Source organism: Amblyraja radiata, chromosome 2, assembly GCF_010909765.2.
Source record: "Amblyraja radiata isolate CabotCenter1 chromosome 2, sAmbRad1.1.pri, whole genome shotgun sequence".
NCBI lineage: Eukaryota > Metazoa > Chordata > Chondrichthyes > Rajiformes > Rajidae > Amblyraja > Amblyraja radiata.
Window position 1 is genome coordinate 20233543 of NC_045957.1, and position 20313 is coordinate 20253855.

Genomic DNA, 20313 nt, shown 5'->3' on the forward strand with positions numbered 1-20313 from the left:
AACTCAACCATATTATGGTCACTCTTGCCCAAGGGGCCACGCACAACAAGACTGCTAACTAACCCTTCCTCATTACTCAATACCCAGTCTAGAATAGCCTGCTCTCTCGTTGGTTCCTCTACATGTTGGTTTAGAAAACTATCCCACATACATTCCAAGAAATCCTCTTCCTCAGCACCCTTGCTAATTTGATTCACCCAATCTATATGTAGATTGAAGTCACCCATTATGACTGTTTTACCTTTGTTGCACGCATTTCTAATTTCCTGTTTGATGTCATCCCCAACTCCACTACTACTGTTAGGTGGCCTGTACACAACTCTCACTAGCGTTTTCTGCCCCTTAGTGTTTCGCAGCTCTACCCATATCGATTCCACATCCTCCAAGCTAATGTCCTTCCTTTCTATTGCGTTAATCTCCTCTCTAACCAGCAACGCTACCCCACCTCCTTTTCCTTTCTGTCTATCCCTCCTGAATATTGAATATCCCTGGATGTTCAGCTCCCAGCCTTGGTCACCCTGGAGCCATGTCTCCGTGATCCCAACTATATCATAATCATTAATAGCTATCTGCACATTCAACTCATCCACCTTATTACGAATGCTCCTTGAATTGAGACACAAAGCCTTCAGGCTTGTTTTTACAACACTCTTACCCCTTATACAATTATGGTGAAAAGTGGCCCTTTTTGATTTTTGTCCTGGATTTGTCTACCTGCCACTTTTACTTTTCACCTTGCTACCTATTGCTTCTACCCTCATTTTACACCCCTCTGTCTATACGCTCACACATTTAAGAAACCCTTTCCCTTTAACTCCATCCTCCACTATCCCATTTGACACCCCACCCCCCTTATTCAGTTTAAAACCACCCGTGTAGCACCACCATTTGCTTCCAAATCCACACCAGAATGCTGGTCCCCCTCCTGCTGGTCCCCCTCCTGTTAAGATGCAATCCGTCCCTTTTGTACAGTTCCCCCTTACTCCAAAACAGATCCCAGTGATCTAAGAATCTAAATCCCTGCCCCGAGCACCAGTTCCTCAGCCACACGTTCAGGTCCCGTATCTCCCTGTTCCTGCTCTCGCCAGCACAAGGAACTGGAAGCAAACCGGAGATAACAACCCTGGAGGTCCTGCTTTTCAGCATTTTTCCGAGCTCTCTAAAGTCACGCTGCAGAATATTCATCCCCTTCTTTCCGACATCGTTTGTGCCGACATGCACTATCACTTCCGGATGTTCACCTTCGCCCTTGAGGATTTTCTGCACTCTGTCCATGACATCCTGGATCCTGGCACCAGGAAGGCAGACAACACCCTCGAATTCCGTCTGTTGCCGCAGAAACCCCTGTCCCTACCTCTCACAATGGAGTCTCCCGCTACAATGGCATTGCCTGACGTTGGCCTCTTTGGGTTTGGCTCAACAGCCCTTTTTGCTTCGCAAGCCAGTCCGCCGCTCAGTCCGTCCGACTTCTGTCCCGACAGCTTCTAAGTGGGTGAACCTGTTCACAAGAGGTACAACACCCGGGGACATTTGCATTCCATGCTTCCCTCCCTTGTTCACCGTCACCCACCTTCTCTCTGCCAGTACCTTAGGTGTAACAATCTTACTGTAGGACTTGTCGAGGAACGACTCCGTTTCTCGGACGAACCCGAGGTCATCCACTTGCTTCTCCAGTTCCCCAACACGGTCCTTCAGGAGCTGTACCTGGATGCACTTCTCACATTTGTAGAAGCCAGAAGTACCAGCAGTGTCCTTGACCTCCCACATACTGCAAGCATCACACTGAATCAGCTTGCCTGACATCTCCTTCTTCCGTTCTTGCCTCTCCAGCATTTTGCGTGGTCTCCTCTCCTCAGCCTCCTCACCAAAGACTCACACTTTACTCACAGGGCACTTCCCTCACAAGGCCACTCACTCACTGCCGCTCCCTAAGAGCCGTCTTGCTTATATTGACTGATAAATTGCCTAATTTACCAATTTACAAACCAAATTCCTCAGTTTTCAACTGTTTTCCCCCCTCTGACTCACTTCTCTCCTCCCACTTGGGCTAGAGCCAATCAGTGTTTTCTCCTGCTTATCTTTGTTGCTGTTGCTTCCAAATCCACAGCAGCTCTGAGTAAAGTCTGCCTGTTCTTTGTATTAAACCTTGTATTCTCCAGAATATGACCGTTTGAATCTAATGCACTGATGTTTACAACATCTCACAATTAAGTTGTTCCTTCTAGGACCGTCAGACCAAGAGCAGAAGCCCCTAAGCAGACTGGGCAAGGTTGGATGGCACTTGCCTTGTGTACTGTTTGTCCAAAAAGTACAGAAAGTGCTGGAGTTAGTCAACGAGTCAGGCAGTTTCTCTGGAGAACATGGATAGTTGACGTTTTGTGTCTGGACCCTTCTTCAGACTTATTGGGGGGGAGGGGGCGGTGGGGAGAGTTGGATGAGTGGAGGGGCAGGTGATCCAGAGAGATTGTAAACTCAAAATCACAGTATTACAACTTTCAGAGTGAGACAAAATAGCTAAACAATTAGATGGCAGAGGAGAAATAATGGTTAATAAAGTGAGTTTTATTGGGAAAAGGGTTGGGGATAGCATCAAGCAGGAAATTAGGGATGCGTGTAGCAAAGATACAGTGGTTATCATGGGTGACTTTATTCTACATGTAGATTGTGCCAACCAAATTGGTAATTGTGCTGAGGAAGATAATTTTCTGGATACAGGAGAGCTTAAAAAAAATCAATATGTAGAAGAACCGATTAGAGGACAGGCCATCCTAGACTGGGTATTGTGTAATAGGGAAGGATTAGTTAACAATCTTGTTGTACAAAGCCCCTTGGGCAACCGTGACCATAATATGGTGGAATTCTGCATCAGGATGAAAAGTGACACGGTTAATTCAGAGACTAGGGACCTGACCTTAAAGGAAGGAGACTTTGAAGGTATGAGATGGGAATTGGCTAGGATTGACTGGCAAATGATACTTAAAGGGTTGACGGTGGAGATGCAATGGCAAAGATTTAAAGACTGCATGGATGAACTCCAGAAATTGTTCACCTCTGCCAGGTGAAAAAATAAAATGGGGAAGGCGGCTCACTCAAAGCTCCTTTAGATATGTAAAAAGGAAAAGATTAATGAAGACAAATGCAGGTCCCTTACAATCAGAAACAGGTGAATTTATAGTGGGAAACAAAGAAATGGCAGAACAGTTAAACGAGTATTTAGGGAGTACTAAGTTCACTAAGGGAAACACAAACAATCTCCCAAAAATACTGGGGGATCAAGGATCCAGTAGGAGGGAGGAACTGAAGGAAATCTACATTAGTCAGGAAATGGGGTTAGGTAAACTGTTGGGACTGAAGGCAGATAAATCCCCAGGGCCTGATGGTCTGCATCCCAGAGTGCTCAAGGAGGTGGCCCGAGAAATCGTGAATGCATCGGTGATCATTTTCCAATGTTCTCTCGAATCTGGATTAGTTTCTGTGGATGGAGGGTAGCCAATGTAACTCCACTTTTTAAGAAAGGAGGGAGAGAGAAAGCGGGGAATTATAGACCAGTACATCGGTAGTGGGGAAGGTGCTTGAGTTGATTGTGAAGGATGTTAAAGCAACACATTTGGAAAGCATTGACAGGATCGATAAAAGTCAGCATGGATTTTTTTGAGAATGTAACAAGTAGAATGGATAAGGGAGAACCAGTGGATGTGGTGTACCTGGACTTTCAAAAAGCCTTTGACAAGGTCCCACACAAGAGATTATTGTGCAAAATTAGAGCACATGGTATTGGGGGTAGGGTATTGACATGGATAGAGAACTGATTGGCAAACAGGAAGCAAAGAGTAGGAGTAACGGGTCCTTTTCACAATGGCAGGCAGTGACTAGTGGGGTACCGCAAGGCTCGGTGCTGGGACCCCAATTATTTACAATATATTTTAACGATTTATGTGAAGGAATTAAATGTGACATCTTCATGTTTGCAGATGACACAAAGCTGGGTGGCAGTGTGAGCTGTGATGAGGATGCTATGAGGCTGCAGGGTGACTTGGATAGATTGGGTGAGTGGGCAGATGCATGGCAAATCTAGCATAATGTGGATAAATGTGAGGTTATTCCCTTTGGTGCCACAGAAAGCAGTGGAGGCCAATTCACTGGATGTTTTCAAGAGAGAGTTAGATTTAGCTGTTAGGGCTAACGGAATTAAGGGATTTGGGGAAAAGGCAGGAACGGGTACTGATTTTAGATGATCAGCCATGATCATATTGAATGGCGGTGCTGGCTCGAAGGGCCAAATGGCCTACTCCTGCACCTATTTTTCTGTGTTTTCTATGCCAAATTATTGACTGTTCCCTTCCCTCTATGAATGCTGCCTGACATACTGAGTTCCTCTAGCAAATTGATTTATAATTTTAGATATTTTTTCTAACAGTTTTAAAGTTCATGGAGATCATTAAAAATCATAGATGTTAGCAAAGGACACAATAGGTGTCACACATGTGACCTCTGTGACTAAATTACAGCCTTAGAATTGATTGCATTAATAAACCTACGTTCACAATCACAAAGTATTAATTAATATCAGTAGGAAGCCAATATTCCAGTCCTAACTAAAAATATCTACATCATCGAGTTACTGCTTCCTGGTAAAGAGTTCAATTACTGCCAAGTCTAAATTCAGGTAATAATCAATGCTGGCTATTGCAAGCGTAGGCCGATTGGGACAAGACAAAGGCAATGGAAAACTTTACAACCTTCTGCACCCAGGTTCACAGCAACAGCATTCCCACTTATCACCACCAGATTGGCTAGATTTGCAATGGAATCAGCTGGGTTCCTGCCACTGGAAATTGTCATTGCCACTTAGTCTCCTTTTAGTGGGTGCAACTTAGCAGAAAATGACAGAAATAAATTGATTTGAGCTATCTGAATATAGGCCTGGGCACGTTATGCTGCTAATGTTCTTCCTTTTTAAATCCTATGTTCTGCAATCTATTCCTGTGTTGATATCTTTGCTAAATATGTACTTTGCAGTTTCAGTCTGTGCCCCTACGTACTTTTTTAACATTTCAATTTGTAGCAGTTTTCTGAATGTGTTCTGCTTCCTGTCATTTACGCAGAAACATTTTGTATAGTTTCACTAAAGATCCCTACTCCCATTTACCCTACCTAATTCCATTGTATTTTCAAGCAGATATATTATTTTAAATTATTTCTAAATCACTTGTTACCTTCTAGGCTTCAAGATCTTCTCCTTAAGGATCATCTATCCACCACCTGCTCCTAAAACACAATACCTTTGCCAGTTCTCTTACAATGGTTCAACGGTAATTTGTTGTAATATAGTAGTAAGTACTGTGAGATAGATCAAGATAGATCTTACCAGGCAATTTCATGTGCTCCATGCCATTTCCCATTCCCATTAGCAAAATGAAAACAGTTGTAAAGAATAACCTAACTGGCATTTAGGGTATGCTCCCTGCCCACTCCTCCCTTTTGTAATACCAGGAAACAGACAGAAAAGAAAGTGGCTCCTATAGGAACCTTGTGAAGGAACTATGCCTGCTGCAATTTGAGAGTCACCGACCAACAGAACCGCTCACTATAAATATTCCTGTGTGCTCCTCAACCATGCAGCCCACTCTGCCTACTCAACCATGGCAAGCCATCACACATCCTTATTGTGCATTCACCCCCTCCTGCCACCCCACGCCCCTGCAAGATGAAATGTAGATGTGATAGTCATGCCACAAGTGCACCCTTTAAACCATAACTGCATTAAGAATAAGCTGACTGCAGCTTCCCCAGTCACAGACAGTCAGATTCTGGACACATTGTTTTAACTTACGGTCACTGGAATAAACGATGCTGCTTTGATGGTACAGTTGCAAATGGCAGAATAATTTTTGCAGATTAACTGCAGGTACACTTCTGTTGACAGGAGATCCAGCAAGGCATGCGATCCACCTACATGTCTTACCCACCTTCAAGTACAGGCAAACAGCTTTGAGGACCACTCTGGAAATTTCATTCTGCTCCCCCTCTCCAAGCACAAGAGTAATTTGAAAACTATTGTCTCACGCAACAGTGGAGTTTTGCCTTTGGCAATTAAACCTAACAACAGTTAGGCAGTAAAAAGGGAATAAGTGAAATAAACCTTGTTGAAACTCAAATCTAACAAGATACTACCCAATCTTTTTCAGTCTTTGCTATGGTGAAATGGAATACCTGCCAAGAGTACTCTGTGCCTTTAAAAAAAAGAATTTTAATCAAGTAGGTTTGCTCTCACCCTACTTCCTCTTTGGAAGCTTTCTAACCACCATTTTGGTGATAAGAAAGATTCCAATGAGGAATCTTTGGATAATGTTGGAGATTATTTCTTAAACAGTGTGTTAATCCCAAATCTTAATGACAACGAAAGCAGAGGAATGCCAACTAAATCAAGATGTACACTAGTTAAAGTGTTAGAAAATGTATTTAATTTCCTGAGTGGAAATATCTTGGTGATCATACTAAGAAAACAGAATAAGGGAAGGTAACTACAGATCCTCTTTTATTCTTCTTATACCAACTGAATATATTCCTATTTGGTGAATTCTGATTCATAACTCCTTGTATCTCAATACTATTACAATTCCTCAGTAATGCAACAGTACAGAAGACAAACATTAGGAAAAGATGTTGATGTCTTCAATTATTTTATGATGGTTTCATGCTTCATTTGCTATCCTGTAAAATACTTGAGATCAACCAGACTCAGAATGCAATTAATCTATACTGGAATCAAATGCTTCAGATAATATATCCAATGTCCTACATTTTGGATTTGAAATTTCTAACGTTAACTTCAGTAAAGAGTCTTTCAGGCAAATTGGATTAAATATCATCAATTGTGGCAAATATAAGCCAACACCCATTGTTTTCCATAGTACATGAGAAGCTAGTAAACAATCTTAAAAGCCCACTGGCTCCATCTTTGATGAGTCACTAATTTTTCTAAGGGTATTAAAGACAGATGGGCTTACCTTTTCCATCTGTGAAGTTCCGTATGCTCAGGATATTATTGAGCTCCTGAATATGATTTTGCTTAACGTACTGTGCTTTTTCAGGCGTGTCTTGTAGTTGCATGGTAACCTCCTCAAGCTCTTTGTCAAGCTGTAAAGGGAAGTGGTGCATCTTCAGTGAATATTCTTTAAACTCAATTATGCCTGTGTGAAATCCAGTGACCTTTCCTCCACTGGGAACATAGAAGGGCTGCCATGCAATGGATGTTTCAAGAAATGTAATTACAGCTTCTGCTGTGTCCACCTTATTGACATTTTCCATTCTTCAGAGCCCATCGTAAATTCATGAATTCCACACATAGATTCTTATTTTGGTCTGTATTATGGCTTAAGTCAATTAAGTAGATATTAAGTTGCCACGTTCATTGAACCGATTCTAATGAACACAAATTGCAGCAGAACTACTTTAAATAAACTGACAAAAAACTAATGCCTGAAAATAATTTATTCTGAAAGAATATCCATGTTCCACAAATATATATAAAAGGTAGTACATGGTGGCTACATGAATTTTACTAACGCATTTGATAAAGTTCCCCATTGTCAGCTGATCCATCAGATTAAGATTCATGGGTATTACAAAAGGGTGGAGTGCCGCACCTGGAAAGGCTGCTTGGGTCCTTGAATGGAGTCAAGGGGGGAGGTAAAGCGACACGTGTAGCATTTCTTGCGGTTGTAAGGGAAAGTACCCGGAGAGGGGGTGGTTCGGGTGGGAAGGGACGAACCTCGCTTTACCTCCCCCCTTGACTCCATTCAAGGACCCAAGCAGTCTTTCCAGGTGCGACAGAGGTTCACCTGCACCTCCTCCAACCTCATCTATTGCATCCGCTGCACTAGATGTCAGTTGCTCTACATCAGTGAGACCAAGCGTAGGATTGGCGATCGCTTCGCCGAACACTTCCGCTCGGTTCGCAATAACCAACCTGACCTCCCAGTGGCTCAGCACTTCAACTCCCCCTCCCATTCCGAATCCGACCTTTCTGTCCTGGGCCCCCTCCATGGCCAGAGTGAGGACCACCATAAATTGGAGGAGCAGCACCTCATATTTCGCTTGTGCAGTCTGCACCCCAGCTGTATGAACATGGACTTCTCTAATTTCAGATAGTCCCTACTTTCTCCTCCCCTTCTCAGCTCTCCCTCAGCCCACTGGCTCCTCCTCTTCCTTTCTTCTTCCTGCTTCCCCCCACCCTTACATCAGTCTGAAGAAGAATCTCGACCCAAAACATTGCCTTTTCCTTCGCTCCATAGATGCTGCCTCACCCGCTGAGTTTCTCCAGCATTTTTGTCTATCTTTGATTTTCCAGCGTCTGCAGTTCCTTCTTAAATATTTAAGGGAATTCCTGTTTTGTTCCTTTATGAGGGACTGTACACTTGCACAGTAAAATGTGTAAGAAATTTAATGTTTGGCACCTATATATTCACTCTTTTCTTCAATTTACCTGGTAATCCGCCTTTTCTATTACATGAATCTTCATAATAATTTTCCTGTCAGTTTCGAAACATTAAAGATATGCTCTAAAATGTCACAACAGCTTGGATTTGAAACTGCTTGGAGAGTTTGTTGGGAAAAAAAGAGGATATAAAGCAGAAATGTTTGAGAGCAAAGTTAGCACCTCTGTGATTTTCATCCGCAGACGATGATTATCTGTCTGAAATCCCTCAAGTCGAGAAGTATTTGCCTGGTTTACACTTGTTACAGACGTGGATGTTTTTGAATCTTCTTTCTTCTGATTCTGGGTGAATTGTAATCGCCTGTTTTGTGTGGCTGCATCTGGGTTTGTTCTTAATGTAATCAGCTGTAGGAAAAGAATCAGAAAGAATTTCAGAGATGGTCGAAGTGAATTTGAGTGCAGGATGGAAATTAGTGGTGAAGTTAATGAAGTCAGTGAATTCTGCATGGCGTGCTGGAGATGCAGGAGATGCAGGCGTCAATGTAGCAGAGATAGAGTTCAGGGATAGGGCCAGGGTACCCCTGGAACATGGACTGCTCGACGTACCCTGTAAAGAGGCAGGCATAGCTGGGGCCCGTACGAGTGCCCATAGCTATGCCTTGAATCTGGAGGAAGTGTGAGGATTCGAAGGAGAAGTTGTTGAGTAAGGACCAGCTCTGCTTGGTGGAGGAGAGTATTGGTAGAGGGAAAAACTTTTTTATGATTGATTCAGCTATGCCCAGAGTACAGGAGGAGAGAAATTCAGAAATATTCATGAAGCTAACTTGATCTCACTGCAACTTCAACTTGAAAATAGTGCGAAGGGTTGCAAAAATAAATATCCTCCTAAAGCAAGACCAACAATTAGAAAGCATTATGTTCTATGTTATTGGTGAACTCTGCATTCATCAACACATTTCTATATTACTAAAACTTTGTTCTTGACCGGTTTTGGCGATCTGTGCTGCGATTTCCGAGAGAACGCCGCCACCTACGGCCGTCATTTTTGGCCACCTCGCTCAGAGCCCCCCACCGCCGCATGTGTGCCGAGGATTTTTCCCATCGATGAAATATGACAGAGATATTAATGCTTTTCCAAAATTCCCCATTCTCTCTGCTGCCCCCGCTGGAGGGAAGGGGAGGGACTATAAAACCAGGAAGTGGTGTGCCTCAATCAGAGCTCTGAATAACACTGAACAAATGTCTCCACAGCTGTGAGTACCCATAATGTGGTTTGAAAATGAATATATGGTTAGTTGGAAGTAAAAAAGCACTGCCTGTAAATGGTTGTTTGTGTTTGGGTTGAAGTAAAAAGGCACTCTCTCTCTCTCTCTCCCCCCCTTCTCTCTCCCCCCCCCTCTCTCCCCCCCCCCCCCCCCCCACCTCTCTCTCCCCCCACCTCTCTCCCTATCCCTCTCTCTTTCTCTCTCTCTCCCCCTGTCTCTCTCCCTTTCTCTCTCACTCTCCCCTCCTCTCTCTCCCCCCCTCCTCTCCCCCCCCTCCTCTCCCTCCCTCTCCTCTCCCCCCCCTCCTCTCTCCTCCCCCTCCTCTCTCTCCCCATCTCCTCTCTCTCCCCCTCTCCTCTCTCTCCCCTCTCCTCTCTCCCCCTCCTCTCTCCTCCTCTCTCTCTCCCCCCCTCCTCTCTTACCCCTCCTCTCCTCTCCCCCCTCTACTCTCCCCCCTCTACTCTCCCCCCTCTCCTCTATCCCCCCCTCCTCTCTCCCCCCCTCCTCCTCTCTCCCCCCCTCCTCTCTCCCCCCCTCCCCTCTCCCCCTCCTCTCTCCCCCCCTCCCCTCTCCCCCTCCCCTCTCCCCCTCCCTCTCCCCTCTCCCCCTCTTTTTCTACCCTCCATCCCCTCCCCCACCATCCCTCCCCTAAACCCTCCTCCCCTCCCTCCCCCTCCCTGCTCCCCCTCCCCACACCTCACCCCCCTCTCAGCACACCCTCTCTCTCCCCCTCTCCCCTCTCTCCTCCCCTCCCTCTCTCTCTCCCCTCCAGCCCCTCCCCCACCCTCCCTTCCTCCCCTAAAACCCCCTCCCCTCCACACCCCCTACCCTCTCCCCTCCACACACCCCCCTCCCTCCATCTCCCTTCTCCCCACCTCTTCCCCTCACCCCCCTCTCAGTACCCCCTCTCTCTCCCCTTCACTCTCACCCTCTCTCTCTCCTCCCCTCCACCCCCACCTTTCCCCTCTCACCCACCCTCCCTCTTCTCCTCCTTCGCCACCCCCTCTCCCTCTTGGCCCTCTCTCTGTGTCTCTGCCCCTTCTCTCTCTGCCCTCACTCTCTACCCCCCCCCCCCCCCCTCCCCAGATGTGACTGCAAGTTGGGGGCTATGCGTCAGTAGATAGGGTGGTTATGGGGTAAAATGAGCAAATTAATAATATTAATATAATATCAAGGGGGGTAATTAGCGTGAGTGGGGGGGGGGGAGGATAGTTAGTGTGTGTGACGCTGCATGCCACCTCCCCCCCCCCCCTCCCACCCCACAACCACATGTTGGGGGAACAGACCCAACGGGTCTGCACTTGGTCTAGTTTCCTTCTATATCTTCATGCAAGAATAAATTGCCGGTGTGCCTATTTTCACCTCTCCAACATTCATATTTAAATGTGCCCTAATAAGTAAGACTCTGCCATCAAAGTATCCCCTCAAGATTGTATATGGGCATACTGGAGTTTGTAACTGGTTAACCTCAATATCCTGTTAACCCTGAAATACAATATTAACTTGCTTAAGCATCCTATTCTACCTACCTTTGGCACAAACACCAGGCAGAGGGTGATGGTGCTGCAGAAGATGATAACCAGTGCCACAATGCAGAACTGGACATTGGGCTGGTCTCGAGTTAGGAAGGAAACAGCAGCTCCTATGATGCACATGATTCCCACGTTATACACACTCATGCCAATGTACTTGCTGTCGTTCAGGGCGGGGATGCTCACATTCCGAGTTTCCCACGCAAGAAAACATCCAAACAACTGAGAAAAAGGAAAGTTAATTCAATGTTAAAATAAACTTTAGAAATTGCAGATTAAACTATTAGCTCAATTTGTTGAATTAACACAGTGAGTGAATTCATTTAAATTAAGTGGATAGAAGCTCTACAGAGTAACAGAAAATGCATTAATTTGATAGGTTTTAGTGCCGCCCTATAATAACCATGCACACAAAGAAATAATTTTGAATGAGAGAAGATTTAATAGCAAATAACATTAAAAATTAGGAATAGGCCAGTTGGCCCCTCAAGGCTTTCATGCCATTCAGTGAGGTCATGGATGATATAATCTTGGCCTCAACACCACTTGTCTGCTCTCTCCTCATATCCCTTGACTCCTTTGTTGCTCAAATTGTCTGTCAATCTCCAGTTGTTTGTACCTACTCTGCACTGACTAAAATGCAAGCACAAACTTCCTCAAATAGTATTCCACATTTTATACTCCATTTCCGTTGCAATAAGAGCCAATATTCCACGACCTTCTCTATTCACTTTAAACCTACAAGCTAATTTAAATATACTGGATCCCCCAGATTCCTTTCTATAAACTACATATTGCAGTCTCATTAATTTACCTTTTCATCCTTCCTTCCAAACTGGGTTATGCCACATTGCCCCACATTAAACCCCACCTGCTAACTTCTTGCCTACTCACCCAACACATCTGGAGAGGGGAGGGGGGAGGGAGAGAGAGGGGATGGAGGGAGAGGAGAGTAACAGAGAGAGGGGAGGGGACAGGGGGAGGGGAGGGACAGGGAGAGAGGGGAGGGAGATGGGGAGAGAGGGGAAGGAGGGAGAGGGGAGTGGAAACAGACTACCCTGGTGCTTATTCTCATCATACTGCTAGAAAGTCTACCTTGTCAGAAAAAAGGTAGAGGGAGCCAGGCGGGGTGAGTGAAGGTGGAGACAGTTAATGGAGAACACATCAATGAGGACACAGACATGCAAGCAATGAAATGAATAAGAAAGGGCAGATGGACCCTGGAGGGGGAGGGGATCCAGTAGGTGAAATGAGTGTGGGGTATAAATGAAACTGGGATATGATGGTAAAGGAGGTTGAAGGGGAGGAACAGGAAAGGGAACACAAATGAAAGGACTGGATTGGAAAGTGCGAAAGGAGGTTGAGGAGGGGGGGGGGGGGGGTAATGGAGGTAATAAGGGATACCTGAAATGGGAAAATTCAGTGTTATGGAGTACATAGACAGAACATGAGAGGATGTTCTTCTGGACAATTAAAGCAAATTCTCAATTGAACTCCTTTATGGCTGACTGTGGGTGACCAAATTGTGAATTTTGTTGGAGCGGGATTCCAACAGGAAGAACACTTTTGGTTATTCATCTCCAATTTCAAAGGTGGGGAGTTGTTGGGTATTCTGAAAGCAGTTGTCAGGGACACACCAGTGATATACTTCTGGCAGTGGGGATATCGAATAGTATCGGCAGTATCATAGCTCAGAGTGCAGAGTGCATGAGTGCATACTGCAGTTACACGCAGTTTGGTTAACCCAAGTACATGTGCCAAGAAAAGCTGCAGGATCAATGGCTCTGACATAAACTGAACAAATACAGTGAGGAACATCAAAGAAAATAGGAAGTAGTATTTTGATAGGACAATACAATAAACGTGAATCCCTCAAAACCGTGCTAAGTGTGTTCTGATCCGTTCCGACGCCGGAGTTTCGATCATCCCGGCGAAAGGGCCTGTACATCGGGCCGTCCGTAGCAGCAACTGCGGAGGGTTCCAGGCCCTGACCACGGGTGAACAAAAGGAAGAAGATAACTGAACTTTATTGCCTTCCATCACAGTGAGAAATGTTGATTCCACTGTGGTGGACGTTCATGTTAAATTCTATTGTGTGTTGTGTTTTTATTCGCATGGCTGTATGGTAACTCAAATATCACTGTACCAATTGGTGCATGTGACAATAAATGTGAATTTGAACTTGAAATTATAAGCAATGTAATTCATACCATAAGCAGCCCTTTATATGCATACACAATGCCCAGCCAGATACTCATGTTAGTATTTTCACAGTGTTCCAGCAATGGGCGAATTGCAAAATCTCTTCCAGCAGGGTCCGGCTGCAAGAAGAAAACAAAAACAAAGTTGGTACCACATTCACTAACATGTAATAATGCCAAACTACCTGGTAATGTTAGGCAGGTAGGTGTTGTGTTCGGGATAGGCATTAAATTAATCGTAGAAATAAGCATAATCACAATTTTAATTATTCCAATTAAATTCTAAAGATGGAAGTTAACTTTGAAAACAATATTGCCCATTACAAAATGATGACATTTACCTCTCATTGTTTCAGCCACAACCTTTAAATGTAAGGTTATCAGAAGATGTGAGGTGGTATGTGGTGTCTATTGAGCTTTACCAACAATACATATATATAAGCATTTATTAAGCCTTTACTTTAGATTTTAGAGATACAGTGCAGAAACAGGCCCTTCAGCCCACCGAGTCCACGCCGACCAGCAATCACCCATACTTAAGCACTATCCTGCACACTAGGGACAATGTACATTTGTTACCGAAGCCTAATTGACCTACAAATCTGTACATCTTTGGAGTAAATCGGAACACATGAAGAAAATACATGCAGTGACAGGGAGAGCATATAAATTCCATACAAACAGTACCCTTAGTCAGGATCAAACCTGGGTCTCTTGCGCTGTAAGGCGATAAGTCTATCAGCGTGCCACTGTGCTGTCCGGCACAGAAATAGACCCTTCGGACCACAATGTCTATGCTGAACATAATGGCAAGTTAAACTCCTCAGCCTGTACATGATTCCTATCCCACCATCCCTTGCATTTCCATGTGCCTATGTTAAACACAATTGTATCTGCCTTACCACCAACCCCAGCAACACATTCCAGACACACACCACTCTGTGTAAAAACAACAGAGGCTGTTCATCGGCAATGGGAAAGAGAGAGAGTTTTAATTTGAAGTGTGATAGAGATGCGCAGCACAGAAGTAGACCTTTGGACCACACTCTAAGTGTGGTTTCACCAATGACGTCCTGGTTTCATCATGATGTCCTGTTTTTGCCCTCACTATTCTTCCCTGTGAAGGCCAGTGTGCCAATCCCCTTCTTTACCACATTGTCCACCTGGCTCAACACCTTTATGCCCCTGTCCCACTTAGGAAACCTGAACGGAAACCTCTGGAGACTTTGCGCCCCACCCAAGTTTTCCGTGCGGTTCCCGGAGGTTGCAGGTGGTTGCCGGAGGTTGCAGGTGGTTGCCTGAGGTTGCAGGTAGTGGTAGCAGGTAGGGAGACTGACAAAAACCTCTGGGAACCGCACAGAAACCTTGGGTGGGGCGCAAAGTCTCCAGAGGTTTCCGTTCGGGTTTCCTAAGTGGGACAGGGGCATTAGGAACCATACCTGTACTCCCAGATATTTCTGTTCTACAACACTCTCTAAGGCTCTATAATGTACTGGACAAGTCCAGCCTTGGTTGGATATATCAAAGTGCAACACCTTGTCAGAGTTAAATTCCATCTTTCATTCCTTGGCAACCTTCCCAAATAAGTATGATGTTGTTGTAAACTTAGATATCTTCCTCACTATGTGATGCAGTTACCTCGTCTCTACCTCACTGGTGTGTTTGTTTTTATATAATGATGTACACGGATTACAATATACTTCATATTGCAAAGTTTTTGCAGTATAGCACCTATTTTGTTGTCATCTGTAAACTTACTAACAAGGTTAACAACATTGCCATTCAAATTGTTAATGTTGATAACAAACAGCAGCGGATCTAAAACTAACCCCTGTGGAACTCCACTGGCCACCAATCAGTAAAACAACCCTCCACAGTACCATTGGCCCCTTTCTCAAGCTGATTTTGAATCCAATTGGCCAGCCCACCTTGGATTACATGTGACCAAATCATCCTGACTGGTCTACCATGTGGGACCTTGTCAAAAGCCTCGCTTTCATTAATTTGTTCTATATCTCTCTATAATCACCATCTATATCTTTTGTTTCCATCTCCCGTGACTCACAATCTGAAGAAGGGTCTCAACCGAAAATGTCACCTATTCCTTTTCTCCAGAGATGCTGCCTGACCTGCTGAGTTACTCCAGATTTTTGGGTCTATGTTCGTGATGCTAAATATGCATCTGCACTTTACTCTGCTATGTCATGATTCCCTGCTTTCTGCCTTCCTTGGTTTTCTCTCGAGGATTTCCCAATATTTGTAGGGAATCTCTTGCCAACAAAATTCCGTGAGCCTTCTATCGTGTTGGTTGTAAATTTGTTCTTCTTCCATGACTTTCTTGCTGATGAACAAAGCAAACATTGCACAGTGTTTCTTTTCCCTCTTACAACCACGCCTTAGAATAATGAATGGAAGAGAAAATAATAAATTATTCAGTGCTACTGTGAAGACATCAGATTTTTAAGGGAATCATGATTTATTAATGGTTTGCTGTGACTTGAGTTTACAAAGTCTAACTGCGATGAGAAAAGAGGAAAAGGGATTACATTACTTAATAGAATAGAATAGAAGAATAGAATAGAATATGTTTATTGTCATTGCGCAAAACTGAGCAACGAAATTCCATTTGCTTCTCCTCCGTTAAAAGAAATACAACACAACAACCAATACACATATGTACAGTTAATAGTAAAATAATAGATACATTTTTTTTAAAGTTTAAAAGAATTTAGCGGTATTCCTCGAAGTTACTTCTTGCTTCCCAGTGTTCACTATTGGAGTTAAGCTCTTTTACCGCACATGGGTAGAAACTATTGTTTAGTCTACCGGTGCGAGCCTGCAGAGACCTGAGTCGCCTCCCCAAGGGTAGCAGAGTAAACCAGCAGGTGGTTGGCAGGGTGGGATGTGTCCTTCTTGATATTTATGGCCCTTCGCAAGCATCGGGCCTTGTATATGTCATCCAAGGAGGGCAGGTTAGCGTTTGTAATGCGCTGCGCAGTTTTTATAATTCCCTGCAGCGCCCTCCTCTCAGCCACAGTACAGCTAGCAAACCACACCAGGATTCCGTAGGTGAGGATACTTTCCACGGCACATCGATAGAAGGACAGCAGCAGCGGCTGTGAGACGTTAGCTCTCCGTAGAGACCTCAGGAAATACAGCCGCTGATGAGACTTCTTCAAGAGAGTGACGGTGTTCATTTGCCATTTGAGGTCCTGGGAGATGTTTATTCCCAGGAACCTAAAGTCGTTGACTCTCTCCACCATGTCTCCTTTGATGTATAAGGGAGCAGGTTCCTCTCCTCTTCTTCCTGAAGTCAACGACAAGTTCTTTTGTCTTTGATGGGTTGAGTACCAGGTTGTTTTTGGTACACCAGACGGTCAGTTATTGGACTTCATCCCTGTAGGCAACGTCATCGTTGTTTATCAGTCCCACCACAGTCGTGTCGTCCGCAAACTTGATGATCCTGTTTGTACTGTGTGTTGGTATACAGTCGTAAGTGTATATTGTATACAAGATTGGACTCAGCACACATCCTTGTGGCGCTCCTGTGCTAAGCGTCAGGACTGGGGAGTAATTGGACCCCATCCTGACAGTCTGTGGGCGGTCTGTTAAAAAGTCCTTAATCCATCCACATGTGTTTGCATTAACACCTAGATCAGACAGTTTGTCCACCATTCTGCTGGGGATGATAGAATTAAATGCAGAACTAAAATCTACAAATAACATCCGCACATATGAGCCAGGGCGCTCCAGATGTGCCAGTGCAGAATGTAGAGCTGTGTTGATGGCATCTTCCGTTGACCTATTAGCTCAAAAGGTCTGAAAGGTAAGGCGGATGAACTCATGACGTTGATAAGTGCATGCGACCAAGGCACTACAGCCATAACAGAAACATGGCTAAGTGTGGGACAGCACTGGCATCTTAATGTTCCAGGTTGCAGGTCATAAGCTCATAAGGTCATAAGTGATAGGAGCAGAATTAGACCATTCTGGCCATCAAGTCTACTGTGCCATTCAATCATGGCTGATCTATCTCTCCCTCAACCCCATTCTCCTGCCTTCTCCCCATAAACCTTGACACCAATTTACTAATCCATTGACTTCGTTTCCACAGCTTTCTGTGGCAATTAATTCCAGATTCACTACCCTCTGACAAAATAAATTCTTCCTCATCTCCTTCCAAAAGGAATGTCTTTTAATTCTGAGGCTATGACCCCTGGTCTTAGACTCTCCCACCAGTGGAAACATCCTCTCCACATGCGTTCTATCCAGGCCTTTCACTATTCGGTAAGTTTCAATGAGGTCCCCAATCATCTTTCTAAACTCCCGTGAGTAGAGTCCCAGTGTCGTCAAACGCTCATCATATGTAAACCCACTCATTCCTGGGGTAATTCTTGTAAACCTCCTCCAGAACCAGCACATCCTTCCTCAGATATGGGGCTCAAAATTGCTCACGATACTCCAAATGCGGCCTGAGCCTCAGCATTACAGCCCTGCTTTTGTATTCTACTCCTCTTGAAATAAATGCTAGCATTGCATTTGCCTTCCTTACTACCAATACAACTGGCAAATTGAAGAGCTGGAGCCGAGAAAAGACCAGGACTAATCAGGGCCAGCGCAAATGACCTCAGGCAGGACAATTTTTGAGAAATACACAAAGATACACAAAGTACACTAAGACCTGGGAATGTTAATGGTGATGTCTTGAGGACAGTATATACTGCAAGCAAGGAGGCCTTGGTTGCCCTAAAATGGAGGAAGGTAGATAAATCTCTTGGGCTCGATCAGTGGACATATTGATAAACTGGAAAATAAATTGTCGACATCCTGGCTATGGTGAGGTGCCAAAAGACTGGAAGGTAGATAATGTTATGCTTCTGCTTAAGAAGGGCTGCAAAGAAAAACCTAGAAACTAAAGGCCAGTAAGCCTAACATCTGTGGTAGGCAAGTTACTGGAGAGGATTCAGAGGCATTATATATACATGCATTTGGAAAGACAGAGATTGATTAGGGATAATCAGCATGCTTTTCTACACAGGAGGTCGAGTCTGCGAATTTGATTGATTTTATGAAGTAATCATGAAGATTGATGAGGCCAAGACCATAGACGTAGTCTATGTGAGCTTCAGGAAGACTTGAAATGTTCCGCATGGTAGGCTATTCTGGAAGGTTAAATCGCAAGGTATCCAGGGATAGCTAACTGGATACAGAATTGGCTTCACGGTAGGAAACAGAGGGTGGTGGTAGAAGGATCATTTTATACAGGAAGACAGTGATGAGTGGTGTGCCTCAGGGATTGGTGCCGAGCCCATTGCTGTTTGTGGGTTATATCAATGATGTGGATGAGAATGTGCAAGACATGATTAATACATTCAGAGATTACACACAAATAGGTGGTTTCACGGACAGCTCAGGCCCTTGAGGACCGAGATGAGAAAAACATTTTTCACACAGAGAGTGGTGTATCTGTGGAATTCTCTGCTGCAGAAGGTAGTTGAGGCCAGTTCATTGGCTATATTTAAGAGGGAGTTAGATGTGGCCCATGTGGCTAAAGGGATCAGAGGGTATGGAGAGAAGGCAGGTACAGGATACTGAGTTGGAAGATCAGCCATGATCATATTGAATGGCGGTGCAGGCTCGAAGGGCCGAATGGCCTACTCCTGCACCTATTTTCTATGTTGAGTCCTGTCGACATTCTTGTAAATCTGTGTACTCTAAGCTGTAATGACATCTTTCTTATTGCAGTGTGACCAACACTGAACACACTACTCTGTGTCCTAGCTAAGAAAAGCAAGTATCCTAATGTCTCCAAATCAATTGCATGGGACATGTTCACCCCCAATGTGCTTACACCATGATCTGAATAGAGGCAAGAGCTCCTGGAAGAAATCCAGGAAGTGCTTTGGGTCTCACCTGAGGGTCAATATTGGAGCCTCCACTTCAACATGCCAAAGCATGAATTACTGCAAGCTAAGTGCAAATATCCATATAAGTTCATGGGCAGGCACAGGTTCAAGGCGATCACACTTCATTTCTTCACAGCAGAAAATTGTTATAAATTTTGAAAGAGACATACAGCACTCTGGCTGAGTCACCACCTGCATTATAAGGGCGGCACAGTGGCGGCAGAGGTACAGTTGCTGCTTCACGATGCTTACAGCACCAGAGATCTGGGTACGATCCTGACTACGGGGACTGTCTTTACAGAGTTTGTACGTTCTCCCCGTGACTGAGTGGGTTTTCTCAGAGATCTTCGGTTTCCTCCCACATTCCAAAGGATTGTAGGTTAATTGGCTTGGTATAAATGTAAATTGTCCCAAGTGTGTGTAGGATAGTGTTAATGTGCGGGGATCGCTGGTCGACACGGACTCGGTGGGCCAAAGGGCCTGTTTCCGTGCTGTATCTCTAAACTAAACTAAACTACTCTGAGCAGTACATCAATCGAATGAATCATTGGCCTTAAATGGGGCATCAATTTATCAGAATTATATCTGGTGTCCCACAGTTAAATTACAATGAGGAATTATGCAGACTGAAACTTAGAAGTTATGATCCAGGAAAAATAGTCTATAATTCTACACCTTGGGGATGGTGGAAATTTGGACGCCGCTTGCTGCTCTGGCAGTTTTAAATATTTAAACACAACATATTAAATAATATGTAAAACAGCCTGAAAACTCATGTCATAGATCAAATATTAAATGACAGATTGGGCTTGGGTAACTAAAATTCTCACTTGTGTACTCGTAATGCTCTGTTACTCTAAATATTGAAACAGAATTAGGCAAGGAAGATTTCAACATTAAAAATGATACCAGAGTATGATTTTTGATTTTGCTCTCCATTTCTGAGGAATACCTAATGTAGAAAATCTG

General features: G+C 44.3%; 1 protein-coding gene across 1 annotated transcript in view; it reads right to left on the reverse strand.

The window, feature by feature from the left end:
* Positions 1-20313, reverse strand: part of gabbr2 (gamma-aminobutyric acid type B receptor subunit 2) — a 759033-nt gene that overhangs the window by 16652 nt on the left and 722068 nt on the right. The window contains exons 14-17 of the mRNA XM_033042801.1: positions 13448-13558; positions 11235-11459; positions 8663-8845; positions 7011-7140 (exon numbers count right to left, since the gene is read on the reverse strand). Coding sequence (XP_032898692.1) covers positions 7011-7140; positions 8663-8845; positions 11235-11459; positions 13448-13558 — 649 coding nt within the window. The remainder of the gene's footprint in view (positions 1-7010; positions 7141-8662; positions 8846-11234; positions 11460-13447; positions 13559-20313) is intronic.